This window comes from Lingula anatina, chromosome 4 (genome assembly GCF_051362555.1).
Source record: "Lingula anatina isolate TDL-2025a chromosome 4, LinAna3.0, whole genome shotgun sequence".
In the NCBI taxonomy this organism is placed as follows: Eukaryota; Metazoa; Brachiopoda; class Lingulata; order Lingulida; family Lingulidae; genus Lingula; species Lingula anatina.
Genome location: NC_141770.1, coordinates 25442009 through 25458719, shown reverse-complemented (window position 1 = coordinate 25458719; position 16711 = coordinate 25442009). Strand labels below are relative to the sequence as shown.

At 39.9% G+C, this 16711-nt stretch overlaps 2 protein-coding genes across 5 annotated transcripts; both read right to left on the bottom strand.

Annotated features, from left to right (window-relative positions):
• Nucleotides 1-767: 767 nt before the first annotated feature.
• LOC106154264 (uncharacterized) lies at nucleotides 768-13041 on the bottom strand. 3 transcript variants are annotated; one of them, XM_087010630.1, is made up of 8 exons: nucleotides 12445-13039; nucleotides 11339-11564; nucleotides 8065-8372; nucleotides 7131-7420; nucleotides 5548-6903; nucleotides 4215-5138; nucleotides 3156-3411; nucleotides 768-2881 (listed from the first exon to the last, which is right to left on the bottom strand). In XM_087010630.1, exons 3-8 carry the CDS (start codon nucleotides 8357-8359, stop codon nucleotides 1836-1838), a joined length of 4167 nt encoding a protein of 1388 aa, XP_086866756.1. In that variant the 5' UTR covers nucleotides 8360-8372; nucleotides 11339-11564; nucleotides 12445-13039; the 3' UTR covers nucleotides 768-1835. The 3 variants fall into 3 exon arrangements, with proteins under 3 accessions (XP_086866756.1, XP_086866757.1, XP_086866758.1); XM_087010631.1 differs by lacking the exon at nucleotides 11339-11564 and having other exon boundaries at nucleotides 12445-13041; XM_087010632.1 differs by lacking the exons at nucleotides 11339-11564; nucleotides 12445-13039 and adding an exon at nucleotides 10854-11297.
• A 649-nt stretch (nucleotides 13042-13690) lies between these two features.
• LOC106153329 (coagulation factor IX-like) lies at nucleotides 13691-16212 on the bottom strand. 2 transcript variants are annotated; one of them, XM_013527210.2, is made up of 4 exons: nucleotides 16052-16212; nucleotides 15120-15511; nucleotides 14487-14600; nucleotides 13691-13853 (listed from the first exon to the last, which is right to left on the bottom strand). In XM_013527210.2, exons 2-4 carry the CDS (start codon nucleotides 15448-15450, stop codon nucleotides 13834-13836), a joined length of 465 nt encoding a protein of 154 aa, XP_013382664.1. In that variant the 5' UTR covers nucleotides 15451-15511; nucleotides 16052-16212; the 3' UTR covers nucleotides 13691-13833. The 2 variants fall into 2 exon arrangements, with proteins under 2 accessions (XP_013382664.1, XP_086866759.1); XM_087010633.1 differs by lacking the exon at nucleotides 16052-16212 and having other exon boundaries at nucleotides 15120-15698.
• Between the last annotated feature and the right edge of the window lie 499 nt (nucleotides 16213-16711).

The window sequence follows — 16711 nt, the reverse complement described above, 5'->3', positions numbered from 1 at the left end:
TTTCCAGCAAAAAGACAAATTGCATTGATAGTCTTGGGATTTTAACCCACGTGTCTACAAGCCGGCGGAGTTACCACGGAACCAGCGAATCTTCGATGGAAGGATACGGGTCAAATGGTAACTTTCTACTTTCTTACAGAGAGAGCCAGATTCGCTGTACATGTATATGTCTGCCATAACAATCAATAGGCCGTGAGCCGTACATATGTATTTCATCCTGTGCATCGCCAGTCTGCGAACATGGTATTATGATCAACGTTGTTAAAGTTCATCATGTATACGAGCACTTTAATATCTGAGTTTTAGTTTTAGCAACCCCATGACCCCCCTGACCCCCCCTCTAAATCCGCCACTGCGTACATAATAGTTAAATCACTAAAAAGTAATATTTCTTCAAGTCAGACAGTGCCGTTGATTTTTGTCAGCAATAGTCAAAACTCCGTTACGCTTAGGTCACATTTAAAAAAGCGGAGTAACAGATCCACGGATCAAACACGACCGACCCACTTGAATGCTTGTCGCGTATTCCTCACGAGGAATCTTTTCATTGTCTATCAGAGGGTTGTGCGGCAAGCTGTCAAGTGAGTCGATCATATTTGATCCTCGCAGGAGGCCGTCTTTCTACATTATTTAAAAATAAGTCCAGTATATCACGCTTGTAAAACGCAATGAAATGCTAAACCTCCAGCTTCAACATAAATTACTCATAAGATCATTTCAAACGCGTTACCAGGCATTTTTGGGTCAAATGAAAAATGACACGCTCATAATTCATCAAAATATTGTCTATATTTTACACTATACATCACATCATATCATGATATTCCCGTTGTATATAATATAAATTATGAGATATATACATATATATAGGTAACCATATACAAACACGCGTGTTCTACGTGCACGCATGCGCACGCCCACACAGTGGACGCACGTGCACAAGATTTCTTGCCAAATGCCTCAGCAAGCATTGTGAAGTGAGGTGAAATTAACCTAAATAAATGGAAAATGGAAAAAAATCATTACGTGATTTTCAACAAAAATAAACACAGCGTATAAGAACAAAATAATAAACAATATTATGCTGTATCTTTTCACACTTCATCAATTTCGACATGTTCGTGTCTTACGTTCTTCAAGAGACTTTGCGTTAAAAACAAATGAATTTGAAAATTACTAAAGACCAAAAAAAAAAAAAAAACCACAAATAACAATGATATCGATCACTTAATAAATGGCAGAGGTAATAGCAGTGACAGTCCCAGTTGACAGCTGCACGTAGGGTGAACATACACGCTCGAATTTCTGTATGCTGCACTAACACCCATTCTATAGTTGCTTACATTTAAAAAAAACTGTATCCAAGAAGGATTTAAGAACATGCAGATGAGCTAATCATTGAGCAAATAAAAGAAACAGTGATTCACACGTTTGGTGGAATACATTAACAGAATAGCATATACTTTTTTTAAAGAGTTTCGTACCATTAAATAAGAACATTAAGTGTGCTTATTACAAACTTAAATCGTCCATGATAAATATTTCTGTTTTAGATGATACATGAAGATGTACATATTTTCACATGATAAGTACACAATGATAAAGATATTACCACGTGTCCAGTTCACAATATGAGATACCAGCTTCGCTGCCAGCTTCGCAAGTTTCTCGCCACTGGGTCACTGCCACTCCTTCGCTAACTTAGAAAATCGTTTAATATCCTCCTTACGTCTCTGAAAACGCTAGGAACATACTGGACTACCAGACTTGAGAAGTCGATAGCTGAGCTCGCAGCTAAACGCTTACGCTGCCTTGTACTGGTATATGTATGCATATCACACATATTTGGACCTGAGTCCATCAGTTTGCGACTCCAACCAGTTTGGTATCATGCCGGCCGCGTGACGACGTAAATTCGGAGTCGGATTCTCATACTGCATGACGGAACTAATGCTTTTACTTCCGTCGTCCCCCTGAGGCGCGGGCTCTGGGCTATAGGCATTGTTAACATACGAATACGGGTACGGGTCATAGTGTGACGGTACGGCAGCGTTCCCTTGGGGTTTAGGAAGAATGGGGGACAGACGCCCGCTTGAGCCAGACTCCCCGGACGTGTGATGACGATCACTTGACGGGTAGTAGAGAGCTGTAGGTCTTGGTGCGCTGGCGCGCGGGGGTGAAGTGTACGCGTTTGTGCTGGGAATGGACAAGGTACTGTACTGAACCGGTTCCGAGTCTGATGGACGACTTTTCTGTTGAGAGACCGGCGGTGATTGGTCAATCAAGGGAGAGGAGTGATAATGGACACTTTCAGAATGGCGATACATCTCTAAACTATCCCGGTCTGGAGTATTTCTTTGAAGATGTCTGTTTCTGTTATTTCTAGGTAAAGTGGCAAGACCTGACAGGGGATCTCTTGCTGACGGACGCTGGCGTTTGATGGGAAATCCCGGTTCCGATCTGTTCATCTGTAAATACGCAGGTTCTGATTCAACTTCGGAATCATCGGCAGACGATCGCATCGCTTTTGGCGGCAAGGAGATCGACCTTGAAGGCATAGTGCTTGCTCGGCCCCGCCCGCCATTTTCGCTATTGCGTTTTGGTAGGGGAGGGCCGTAATTGGCAGCACCCACGTCAGAATCAGCACTCCTTGTGCTCCCGTCCACGCTGCTGGAAGTAAGGCCAAAAAATAAACCCAGTCGATTGAAATTATCGGACACGGGCGTCGTGTAGATGGAGTCTATATCGGCGTCATCTTGTGTTGTCGTTTGGATGGGAGTTTGCGATTGAGTCTCGTTGTGAAGGACACCATTTTGTTTGAAGGATGAGGATGTTGGGCGATGGATGACCAGACAACTCCTTGCTATCACTTGGCAGTTGTCTGAAAAAGAAATAAGATAACAGCTGGTGAAACCAATTTTTTCGCCAAATAAAATCTTTATTATGATATTTTAAAAGTGACTACATATATATAATCATCTCATATTTGAAACAAAGATTTCAAATGTTTTATCAATTTTTCTTAAATTTTCTCAAAGTACTTACATTAATTTTATTAGTGTGTTACTGACTTTTAAATTAGTAATTCTTATTGTCATCACTTATACGTGAAAAACAATGCATCACCCCTGTACTTTAGAGGTAGGCCTACTTACCGTTTTTGTACCGAGTATACAAAAACACAGCCACAGCCACGAGGCCTACTGCAAGCACCACAGACACCAGTACCAGAGCCGTAACGAGACCCTCTTGTCCTTCTTCTTTCTCTCCATCATTCACTACGCAAAAGTCACAGCCTTTCACCGCTCCCTGACAAGTGGATTGGAAGTCTCTGATGACGTCACCATTTTTGGCGTAAAATACGTTGTCCTCGAGACCAACTAGTGAGCCATTGGGGGATATAGAACCAACCTGTAATGAACATTCATTATTTTACAACCGAACATATTTTTTAAATTATTGTTTTTCTTTTTACCAAGAGCTTATAAAATATGTGGGTATTACCTCCAATATTTCTGGCCAGTGATTAGGGGCAATTGACCTGGATTTTCATTCCAGGTGAAATGACCCTAGTCATTTACTCCCTGATGATGGTGACTGACAGTCACAGAAATATTGGAGGTAATACCCACATATTTTATAAGCTCTTGATAAAAAGAAAAACAATAATTTAAATTGATACATACAGAGCTAATGAAACTGTTCTCTCACGAACATATTTTCATTGGTTCATAAGTTCGGTTAATGTAAATACAATTTTCATTGGTTCAAAATTTCGGATAATGTAAATACAATAACCACCTGTGAATTTATTATGAGGATCTTCTTATGAATACCTTGACAAACACACTAACACACACGCACGCGCGCGCCCACACACACACACACACACACACACACACACACACACACACTAGCTTGCATGTTCACGTACTCACTGCAAGAGCTAACATTACATACAACAATCCACTCCAATGGACATATCCCAATATTCAACATCGAAGGTTGCGAAATACATTTATTTGTCAGATGATAAAAAACGTGATTGTTTTCCCATTGTCAAAGGACCAGTGTAATTGCGTACGTCTGGAATTCGCCTCTTGATTGTTTAAATAAATAAAAAAAATGTAGATAATGAAAATCAATATCCAAAAATATCACAATTAGGTTTATCTGTACAACAAAAAAGTAACATTCACAAATAATTCACTAACCTCTTTGTATATGGTTCCACTTGAGTTTTTCTGAAAGCTAAATATTTTGTATCCGATGAGTCCATTCCCATTGTCGTCAAACGGCCTGAAGGACGTGGCCTGTTCAGACTGCAGCGTCGTGCCCGCGACGCTGGATACTATGTCCTCTACGGCGCACTTTGAGAGGGGGGTAAGGCACTGAAGCTCGGACAGTCCCTGCGTCAGCGCCAGCGCCGCGGTTATAATTGGCGGAACCCATGGATTTCCTGTCAGCACCGATGCTTTAGCAATGCGTTCATTGCCCATACAAAGACTACGGTCTTTAGAGAAACTGCTGTCAAGACTACATTGAAAATTATGTTCCCAGAATTCGTTAAACCACATTGGGTTAGCTGAGAAGTCGGGAGTCTTTTTGGAAAGGTAGTTGTAAAATGACGTGTGCCACCTGTGCTGATTGTCCACGTTTAGCGATATGGAGCCTAATACAAGATCAGGGAATTGTCGCCGAATTTCGGCTTCCCCGTCTGCGATGGCTTCGGAGAAAATGAACACAAATTGTCTCATAATGTCCCTTGTGACTTGCTTAAGTCCGGACAGAAAATTAATGGCGTGATCATCTTCACCAAAGAATACAACAATATTGGCATCGTTTGAGTCTAATAATTGCCCAGCGATCCCAATGGCATTTCCCCCGTCTAAGTCAAGGATTTTGGGAGTAGACTGAGTTATACAAATACCATTCTCTTGGGCAAGGTCTTTGAACGCAGAGGCCCCCGTGCGTCCGTAGTCGTTGTCTACATGCACGAGATGCACGTAATTAGATTTTAAATGTTTGATGATATCTAGAATGGCTTTAGCTTGCTTGCTGTCAGATGGTAGAGTTCGTAGGAAGTATGGGAATCGCTTTCTGTCGTCTAAGAGGGTACTGGATGCGGAGTAGCTGACCTGTGGCACATAAAAATCAATATGAAGTCACATAAATTGTTGAATTTTGTGTGGTTTACAATACTTGATTATGTAAACCAGTCACTGCAGCCGTAAACCAATTGACTGCAAAAAGTCAACAAGTTATCTTCATTTTCAGTGAACCAATAGTGAAAGTGCATTAATGAGATCTTTTCTGAAGTTCTAGTGACTTTAAAGCAAGTTTGATTTTCATAAGCATTTAATGCAAAATTCTGCCCACTTGTTTTATGTAGAAGCAGTTTTACACTCATTGCATATTTTGCCAACATATCACATCGGTTGAAAGTAATTCCTCGTTACATCAACGTTAACAGTACCAGTATTTGGCACAGGCGACTTTATTAATCTAGAAACAAAATAAAGGTTTTAATGATGCGCCTCAACTCACCAAAATACGCTTCATATGAGTCAAGAACGCTGCAGCGGTCAGTGTGTCCGTGCTCGTGAAGGCGCCAATACACCCAACGACTTTGTTGATGTCCAGCGGCTTCCCCTTGACGGTCAACGCAAAATGTGGGTCTCCCGTCTCATTGTTGAAAAAGTTTCCAAGCATATTCGTCAGTCTGACAGAACTGTCACATGCGTCATACACGATCGCCCCGAAGTTGATCCCCGTCTTGTTGGACATTTCTTCCAAAGCGAAGAGCAGAGCTTCCACTTGAGGGTAAGGGTTGGAGACGGTATCGTACTCTCCGCACCCATATTTGTCCGAAGGGTCTTTTGCTCTGTTGTGTAGCTTCATCAAGGCTAAAATATAAACATCCCCTTCTTTGACGAAAAAGTCGTAATCTCGCCGCACCTGTTGAATACAATTGGTGCATATACTTGCACAGGATGAAGTTCTGATTGTAAGTTCTGAATTATCAAGGTAGAATCCTCCCTCTTCGGTGAAATTCCCAATAAGTTTTGGATTCTGGGGAGAGTTTTGCGCAAGAAGAAAATAATTCTGTTGCAGCTGTTGTTGAGAATCGTTTGTTAAACTTCGTAAATGGTGGTCATACTGGAACGATATATTCCTACCAGTGGACACAAAATCATTTGGTGCCATGTCACCTAGGTCGGTATATAATACACGTATGTTTTCAAAGCGCTGTCGTATGCTATTGTAGTTAACTTCTGGGCATATGTTCCCACTATTTGAAGAGCAGAGACTAGCCCCCGTCTCCTTTAATGTTTTAGCATACAAATATATAGCGTCTAACGATGGCACCATCGTTTCGCTAATTACCACATCAGAAGTAGTGAGATTTTTAAGCCAGGGATTTTCTGGCGTTGCAACAGCTCCTTCGTTGATGCGTTTGGTAATAAATTCAGTCACTTGCTGTAAAGAAAAAGACTTGGTTGATACAACAATAGCTCCTTCTCCATAACTCTCTATATCTGACAGTTCTTTTGAAGAAAACTGATCCGTGGACAGAATCCAGTGTAAATTCTTCAAATCTCTGTTTAAGTTTCTGGTTTGTATTTCAGTAAATAAATCCACTAACATTTCATTGTCTCCAAAGTACACGACTCCCATGTTGGCGCCCGTCGCTGAACCCAAGTCGAAATATTCTTCAGCCGCCCACTGTGCCAAACTATTCATGTTCATGGAAGGAAAGACGGGTTCCGAGTGACCAATGCATATGCCATTTTTATTGGCCATTTCTTTGAATTCCTGGAATTGTTCTACGGACTCCTGGCTTTTGGTGTAAACTGCACCTACTAAGGACCACTGAAGGTCCTTCACCAATGCTAACAGGGCCTGAAAGAAAAACGTTTCTATTTCTTAGGATATATGAGTTTATTTATTTATCTATCATTATAGGTAAACCTTTAGAATGATCTATATCATGATTATAACCAAACACTGGTCTTTCACTTGTGAGAGTTCATTCTAAATTTAATTATCACTTTAAAAAACTAGCACACGCATCTATACACACAATTAAGAGTACATGCATATTATCATTCACTTATGAGCGAACTCACTTCGTTCCTTGTTTTAGGTCGTTGAAATGTCCGGAAAAGAGAAGGGTATGCTGTGACGTCACTTGTGACGTATTGTTTTGAGCACTCTGACGTCAACACCTGTGTGACATTTCTTCCCTTCATTAATGTGGCCACGGCGTCGGCTGCATCACAGTTGGATGGTCCTATCAGGCCCAGAAAAGTGCCGTTCGCAGTACAGGAGGTCGTGCAGTCGTACAGAAATGAGAGCTTGTCACTGGCAAACTGTACGGCATCATTCTTCAATCCACATGTATCGTATACCTCCAAACCTGTAAGTGAGACATGTTGGGTAATTTTTAGAGTATTTTTATCTCGCCAGTTAGACTAAGGTGTTGTTTCACGTCAGTTACTGTGTGTGAGGGATGTGAGACAGTACACGTCTCAAACTTGCAACTTAACAGCCTTGATATGTTTGAAGAATAATGCCCGCCGTTTGAAACCTGTTTTAATTTAGACTGTAAAACGGTGGAATGAGTTCGTTGTCAATTAGTTAGAAATTCTACACATTGCGTGTTTGTTGTTTCCAATACATTTTTTATTTTCAATAAATATCATGTATATCACAACTCTCCAAAACAAAATATTGACATATGTGTGTTGGGCAGTCATCAATTAATAGCAATATTGTAGCAGTCAGTAAGTTTAGAATGTACAAAATAAAGGGGAAATCGCCCCCTTAGGTACTGTTAAAGTGTACTCGCTCTTAGTTGTTCAAGCTCTTATAAATTCTTCAACAAATTTTGAGATTTTAGTCACAGCTAGAAGGTCCTCTGAAAGAAAGTGATGTGAGTGTACAATACATACTATTCCCTCTGATATTACACCCCTACTAAAATACTGTACAAAATCCCACTTTTCAACGTTTTTGTAACAGACTACTAGCACGCCCGGTGGTCGGAGATTAAAAACACACCTAGTTTCCCGGCTCCAAAATACCCAGCCGTGTTAATCCTATCTATTGCCCATAGCATTGTCTCCAGTTCTAAGACGGCCCGTTTGTTCACCCCCGTGCCACACCTCCACGGCCTCCCCGGGTCTGGGTGGTGTATGTCTAGGAGTGCCGTTATGTAAGCATCACCAGGAATTCTGAGGTATCTCTCCCGGGGGATGCAGGAGTTTGGTGGGTCCTGCTGCGCCTGCGCAAGCGCGAACCAAACCAGACCTGCGATGACCAGTGCCCATGGCACCCACGGCAGAGTAGACCCCATGATTGCTACATGTCTGGAAGAAATTACAATACAATACAATACAATACAATACAGTGCAATGCAATGCAATGCAATGCAATGCAATGCAATATAATATAATGCAATGCAATACAATACAATGCAATACAATACAATACAATACAATATAAAACTCATTCCATGTAGGGTAGAAGTTGACGGGAAACATTGGCTTTGCAGCTTTTCACTGACAGGGGATCACAAAACAATATTTAATGAGCTCTAATAAACCAGTAAATGAAGCCAGATATTTTCTATGGAAATTATCCAAATACTAGTCCTAATACTAATTGTGAGGACAGAAACATTTCTATCCTCAATGCAATATTTACACATGAAATCTACGAAAATAGTAAATGAAGACATTTTCCATGAAGAATATACATGTGCTAGACCTAATTAATTGTGAAGACATATTTTTACACATTATCCTGACTTATATACTGACAATATTTTGTTTTGGAGAGTTGTGATATACATGATATTTATTGAAAATAAAAAATAATTTATAGCTTTTACGGGAAGACTGAAAGCCTCATTTATTTGATTTTTAATAGACTAAGGAAATGGCGAAAAGGCAAAAACACCGAAACAGCTCAGTTTTATTCCTTAGATAGAGTAACATTAAATGGGAGTTAGCCTTCTTTACACTAATGGTGTAATTAATAGGCTCATATACCACATCAGATAAGCACAAATATGGTTTTAATTTGATCCAAGATTTACTAGTAAGTATATATAATATATAACCTATCTGTCTTTTCTGTCTCAAGATATCTTTATTTCTTATATAAATAACTTAAAAAGTTCTATTCGGATCTAGCAACAGCGGGGTGTCCTTAACTTTATTCACCTAAAATAAGATCTTTAAGAAATGTCGATCCTTATACCAGTATATGTGTGGCAAAAAGTTTAAAAAAACTGTGAACCCGGCTTCCTATGTGTTGGGAGGAAGGGGGAGGGGGTTCCAATACCTTGCTATTGCACCCCCTTTCAAAGTACTGATAGGGAAGATGCACCTTGTAACGGTTTATGACGTTGCGGAGAGGGGAGAGATGGGTGAAACATTGGCTGTATATAGGCCTATTGTCTAGGACACTGTGGGTGGTGACATATATATAGGCCTAAATGTGCGGTGGGTGACAGTGCGGATTGGGGTGATATTAATGTCGTTTCTTAGATGCTAAATTAATATGTCACTGAATATGGTGGCGAGAATACGCAAGTCACTTTGTGTGATGGTGGTTTGGTTTTAAATTTGGTCCAGGACATTTGTAGGTGTATTTTTTACATTAGTAGTCTGCATTTAAGGAAGAACGATAGCTGCTTAATGAGCGTGTGTGCTTGTGCGTGTGTTTGTCAGAGAGAGAGAGAGAGAGAGAGAGAGAGAGAGAGTGAGAGTCATCTCAGTAACAGGTGCACCACGTCTCCAATAAAAATAAGATACAAGTCGGCAAGTCACCGGCTTCAACCCACAATCACGCCTTGGAACTCACGCTAAGCGCTCATCAAAACATCTCTCATTGACTTACAACAATACAAAGTATGCGAAGACCGCTATATAGCATACCTGAGACCTGAGAATGCACTTACAACCCATGGAATTTATACAAACGTGTGGTAACGACAGACCCTCATGTGGGATAATGAAGGTACCTTCCTCAGCAGGATGTGCACCTGATGCTCTGGGTTTTTACACATATTTACTTCTTTAAAATCTTTTTGATATTGAAATGAAATCGCCACCTGTTTTGTCCGTTCTGGGACAATGTGCATAATTATGTACATATACAGTTCATACCTGAATGAGGGCGGAGGTAATTTTCATGGTTTGAATAGTTCACAACAATGCTAAAGCCATTTTGATCTTATTTCTGGTAACATTTTCGTCATCTAGATTAATATATATATAAAAGTGTACGGTTTCATATAATCAACTTGACTTACATCGTAACTCCGATTATCTAAGACCAGCCTCAGGGCACCACTGAGTTAAAACGTTTAACAGCCATGTTTTACTTGTCAGCGGTATTTTAAGTTTACAAATTTACATGTAATGGGCTATAAATTAACATTTTATTGGAGTTAAAAACAGAAGAAGGGTCCCGTGTCCATCCCGTCTTGTGTCCGTCCATGCGTCTCCTTGGCTGCCCGCCATCAATGCTTTCACCTGATATGTTATTGTGCTTAAAGAAAATATGGCTCTGTGCCTTACCGTTTATCATGCCTTAAAAATGTCTGGGCGCTAGAGACACCTGTAAAAACGGACAGGGGAGCTTTCTTGTTCAATTGCTAAGCTAAGAGTCCCTACAATAAGTATTACCGTGTGGCATTATATCCGCGTTCCTCGTACCTTTATATATCCAGGATACGTCTCCAAATCTCTCGTAAACACAACTAGTTTGACAGAGTTTAATTTCTATTATTGGCATGCAGCTGTAGTTGCATATCCGCATTCTCAAAGCTGACAACTTACTGTCAGGTAAATCCCTGTGTCTCTTCTGCTACGCTTGTCGTTACTTGACCTAGCCACCTTGTCAAAATTGATGTCGCTATACTTTCTCCATTGGTTCCTGTTTCTTTAAAGTAATATTACGTGTACACAGTGTGTGTTCCAGCTACTGGTCACATGTCACCTGAGAGGTCCTTGTAGACTCAGACACACCTCTATTACAAAACAGCTCATTTTAGATCTTTGACTGGAGACTCGGCTTAATACTGTAACTGATACTTGATAGCCATCGCCGTTGTTGTCGCTTGTACTGGTATTTCTTTAAATATCGCCAATATAACCTCACACCGTCTATTTGTCCTGTGCAACATTATTACCTACCTGACATAGGTAGGTTTGTGATACCTTAAAGGGCTTTAATAAATACGAAGACCGAGGACCGGGTTTACGTACTTAGATCTACGGATAGGGGTATAAAGTGTGATAGATTTAAACTCAACATGTTGTACCTTCGTTTCCTGCTGTTGCTGTCGCCGTTGTTGTTGTTAACTTCTCGTTAGGAGTGTCTTCTCTTCCACAGGCCCTCTGTTATTACTCCTACCCACTGCTACACGAAGTCCCCTAGCTGCTATTGATTCTCTATTGTAATACCATATCCACACATTTGGGGCACAATTGTGAATGAAAACAGCAGGCGCAAACAATGGCGGGGTGCGGTTTCAGTTCTTTTCATACCTAAATTCGTGAAAATATACACAAATAAAATGTGGTCTATTTTCGGTTTGTTGGGAAGTTGGTTAAACGGCGCGAAAATACGCCGAGGGTGCTCTTCAGTTGACATCCTTAAGAGACCTGCTTTTTTATTTCAATAAAAAACCTACACCTGCAGTACAGGTGAAAAACACTGGCGTCACAGATGTGGGTCATTCTACTTATTTGTTGTTCTTAAATGCAGAACTGAACGTCTTAAGGCAATGTATGGCATATTGTGTCTAGGTTTGGGTCATATTTGGGACAAACTAAGATTATTTATGCACTTGTAAAGCACTATTCGAACATTGTCATTCATATGGCGCTTTTGAATGATGGCGCGAATAGAGGTTAGGGGTGATGTTGCGACTCCTTTAAGGGGACAACATCTTTAGATAGCCAGAGAAAGATACGTGCCAAGCCCCTCGTGGCTATTCTCTCCACACTTACAGTCCTTGATACCTTATGGATATAAAATCAGTGAAAGATGACAGGCAGTAAGTTATTATACGGTAGAAAATCATATACCAAAGTAAGTTATTATATACTTACTGCCTGTCAGTTTTTTTTTCACCTCAATATTCGGGATATGTATGCATAAAAATAATAAGAAATAAAATAAAATAAATAAATCAAGACAGTTATTGGTTATACACCTCTATTTGACCTATCATTTACCGATCTTGTTTCGCAAACGAGAAAAAAATGATCTGTTTCTTCTTTGGGATAAAGGTATTATTACTAAGGAATGTCGTCTACATGTCTTCATCCTATACTACTGTATTACTGCTTGCTATGCTATGGTGCTGAACTACTTCCTTATAACAGGTCTTCCTTCATGTTACACCTGTATCTCTTAACCTACCTCTATTTAATCCTCCCAGTCACAGCGAGTTCCATTTTCTTTCACTCTCAATAAAACCGCGTCGACAGGCTCCCGATGTATGTTAACGTCATGGATTCATTCTATCTCTCATTCTATCTTTCTCGTGAATTGAGGGTAATATTCCACAGTTCTTCCTCATTTGTATCGGCCTCTGTTTAGTATGAATCAGTGCGGATGTGGGGGCCTTAGACGGGCTTGCTCTGGACTACATTGAAGCTGGAATGTCCTCTGTCACGCGTGGTTGGATTAAGCTTGGATACCTGTTTATGTACCTGTCTGTATTTTAACTATTACCTGTCATGAAACGCGTTTAAACTGCCCGAGATTAACAGCTATATACGGGGCGTGGGAGAGAAGTAAGGAAGAGTATAATAAGAAAAGGGCATTGAGAAGAGAGAGACGAGGGTCAAGGCACACGTGGTTCAGTTAAGCTCAAATGACGGGGTAACAGTGCATGTACATTGTGATGGTCTTATTTTTACCTGTCACGAAATACTTCAGAATAATCAGGGTTTTAAGAGGATTTTAGGGTCTAGGAAGGGACTCGAGGAAGGGGGTTAGGATCGAAATGAGAGGGTAGGTGGCAGTACAAGAATAGTGCATGATTTAGATAAATAGAGGAAGCAGAGAGATACAATGTAGTGTGATTGACCCACTTGCTGTGCCTGCACCTTGTTTTGTGCAATCATTCAACGTAATGACAACGTAAGTCTGTTTATGATTAATATAAACGTTTTGGTGGTAATTAAAAAGCTAATGGGAACACGCGTGTCTATGTTTGTTAGTGTCCTTTGCTTTTTTTAGGTACTTCACTTATGTATATACTTACGTATGATCTTCATCAAATTGCAACGAATTTCATTAAATTCAAAATATTTGGCGTATGTCGTGGAACACATTATGTTTTTTTAGAGAGGTAAGCATTCCTTTCTTTCCTTGTCGGTGTGTCAGTCGCGATGTAAAATTAGCACCGCACGGTACACCAGGATGTGAAGCAAAATACTGAAGGAGTGGTTGCTCAATACGGATACAAATATGATGGCATTCTATTTCTAGCATGATTGTTTAACGGTAATTTCTTAACTGAAAAAAATAATAAAGTGATTTATATAAGGTGTTTTCTGTAACCTTAATGACATCTGCAGAACTTTCATTCTATGCTACACAAAACACTAAAATACGCAATCTTTCATCGCACCTAGCTAATTAGCAAAAGACAACAGCATTCGGTTACAACTGTTTAATTCTAAGATCACTTTGTGTGGCAGAAAACATACATGATGTGATATTTCTCAGTAAATAAGTTCGATGAACTTTGTAATAATCCAATCATCCTTTGTGTGTAGAGGACTAGCACTCTGTGTCCCTTTACTTTGCGTTATCTAGATCTGAAAAGAGATAATAACGAAACAATTACCTCTCAATTTCTCATATTGTCTATATTTCTGATGACAAAAGACAAAAGCATTATAGCCAGTACACACACACACACACACACAAACACACACATTCACATACACACACACAAACACACATTCACACGCATGCACACGCGCACACACGCACAGGCACACGCACTCACACACACATACACACAGGCCTATATATAATCAAGATTAAAATTATTTTTGCTTTCTGTTCGCCAGTGTGATATTACGACCACACTCAAGAGCAATTTAAAATCAGCTCGTATTTCAAGCTCGAACAATTATATACTCATGGTAAAAAACAAAATATGTTTTTTTCTTATTGTACTAGTAAAATCATTGACCCATTGATGCATAATGGGTGCAAAGTATAATCAAGAGATAGAAGTGAAGCAAACGAAAAAACCACAAATAAAAAATAGATCATAAACAATTTTCAATGCAGACCAGGTGCCAGGAAAAAAGGCTCATTTTTCACACGAAAACTATTTATTCTTCTTGATTTGTAAGGCTTTCACATGTATTATCCTTATCACCGATATCGGATAGCTAGTTGCACTTATTTTAAAAGAGGTCTCTTTTTAAGGCACACACCTTTTTCACAGTGTTTTCCGCCAAACCCCGACACACATTCACACCATACGTTCCCACTGAAGACGTAGCAAGTGGAGCCGTTTAAACAAGGCGAGCTGGCACAGGGGTCGCGCCCTGAAAAGAATATAGATATTTCGAAAATAAAAACATAATTGTAGTTAAATGATTTTTTGTATAAATACAGGAATAAGGAAACTGGCAAAGACGGTGGATAACCCTCACCTTCCCAAGCATCGTCACTGTTGTAAATATTACACGAACAATCTATGAAATAACTGAACACTCATGTACACATCGAACAGAAGAAGGGAATCCTTCGCGAGGAGGAGAATTCTCATGTTTGAGAGGAGTGAAAGGGGTGTGCTGTAAGTCTGTTGAAATATGTTACATTATGCATGAAAGGATTGGAATCTAAACAGGTGTGGATAAAGTCGAAAACGGCTGCAACAGAAATTGAATGGCAGATATAAATGACGAGACATTTCAATAATAAAAAAAGCACCTAAAGATGCCACCACTCACCCAGAGACCCTAGACAATGAATATGGTTAAAACAATTAAAAACTTCAAAAATGGTAAATTTTGGGATTTTCAAGTTTCCTATGCCTCTTGATAGATGGCTACTCACTGTACCTTTTACACAAGTCTCATACTCTTTCGTCAAATGAGCTAAAGTCTTCTCAGCCAGTCTCAGCTCCAAGTCTAACATGGCGTCGCGCTTCTTCAATATGGACGCAGTTTCTGTCGTCTGTCGTCTGCCCAGAATAAGCAAATTTTCAGCCAGCTTTCTGTCGAAAAAGGAAGGACATTCTTTATGCAATTTCTCTCCAATTTCGTAAATTCCTCTGTTCAGTTCTGTCAGTTTTGTCGGGCTGCTGACTTGGGCAAAGCTGGTATTGTATTCGAGGACATAGAGTGCGGTCACTTTTACTAGCAACAGAACGTTGAAAATCCTTGCAACCATGTTTGATGAGGGGTGTCCTTGACTGTGACAGTTGGTAGAGAGGCTTGCTGCGGGAAATGTCCTAACATATTTTGGGGAGAAAATATTTCAAAAACATTCAGAAATATGTGGACGAATTTACGTGTGCGTATTATTATCATAAGAAGCCTAAGACTAAATACAATCTTGTGGGAGATTGAAAATAAAGCGCTACAAATGAACCAAAATTAGAAACAACCTGTTGGAGCCTTAATTTTCTTATCTCTTCTCCGCACTGAGAAAGCTATGGGAACTGGACATCTGCAGCAGGAACGCGGCCATTTTGTCCAGGCTGTCCCAGTGCTAATTTTACGCATCATGCAGTGTTTTCAGTACAGAAGTTAAAGTCAATTGAATTACTGTGCTGGTTAAGTGTCTATATGTATACCTTTACCCGTACTCCTATACCTGTAATCATACTCCTATACCTTTACCCATACTTCTATACCTCTACATATACTCTTACACCTATACTCCTATACTTCTATACCTATACCCATGCTCTTATACCTATACCCATACTTATATACCTATACCCATGCTCTTATACCTATACCCATACTATACCTATACTCCCCCTTACCGTTACGTCACCACTCCGATACTCCTCTGCATTTTACGTCCCCGCACCGTTGCTTCCCCGCACCAAATTTTTTTTTTCGGGAACCAAAAGTGAAAGATGAAGGAATTTAAGAAACAGTAACTAAAATCGGGGTGCTTTGTCGATGTTTCAGGTCAAACTTTGTGTGGGGCTCTAGGCTACCGTAAAGTACTTTTTTTGTGATTTTAAAGAAATATTTCTATGCCTCACTTTGATCTTCATCTGTGGTATCGGTGTTCAAATTAAATCCCCTTTATATCTATCTATTTATTTGTTTTCGAATTGCACGTAATATTATGAATTTCAATCGGTTTGATGTCAGTGCTAGAACTCCAGTAACAGCGTGCTTTCCATCGCTTGGGGTACTGATTTTGACCAACTCCCACAAAATTTGTAGCAAGAGAAAATTCTACAATATTTTAAGCTCTTGAACTTGGCTCTATGAATGCAATGCTGACAAACACAAATCGTCACTTTAAAGGGCGTGAGACTGGATAAAATGACATTCTCGAAGAGGTCACAAGCACAGTGCAACAAGGGTTTAAATACGGAGGATTCGCAGGATCATAGTAATTGAGAAAACCAGTCTAAAAGACTACTTAAATTAATATGTGAAATACTCATTGCATTTTTTTTCTTCTA

What these genes read in the sequence shown, in the direction of transcription:
- LOC106153329 (XM_013527210.2), bottom strand. Translation starts at nt 15,450, where the DNA reads ATGGTTGCAAGGATTTTCAACGTTCTGTTGCTAGTAAAAGTGACCGCA. An exon ending in GTATGAGACTTGTGTAAAAG is followed by an intron (nt 14,601 to 15,119) that starts GTACAGTGAGTA and finishes TATTCTTTTCAG; the next exon opens with GGCGCGACCCCTGTGCCAGC. An exon ending in CGGAAAACACTGTGAAAAAG is followed by an intron (nt 13,854 to 14,486) that starts GTGTGTGCCTTA and finishes ATCTCTTTTCAG; the next exon opens with ATCTAGATAACGCAAAGTAA.
- LOC106154264 (XM_087010631.1), bottom strand. Translation starts at nt 8,359, where the DNA reads ATGGGGTCTACTCTGCCGTGGGTGCCATGGGCACTGGTCATCGCAGGT. An exon ending in TTTTGGAGCCGGGAAACTAG is followed by an intron (nt 7,421 to 8,064) that starts GTGTGTTTTTAA and finishes TCTCACTTACAG; the next exon opens with GTTTGGAGGTATACGATACA. An exon ending in GTGGAACCATATACAAAGAG is followed by an intron (nt 3,412 to 4,214) that starts GTTAGTGAATTA and finishes TGTTCATTACAG; the next exon opens with GTTGGTTCTATATCCCCCAA.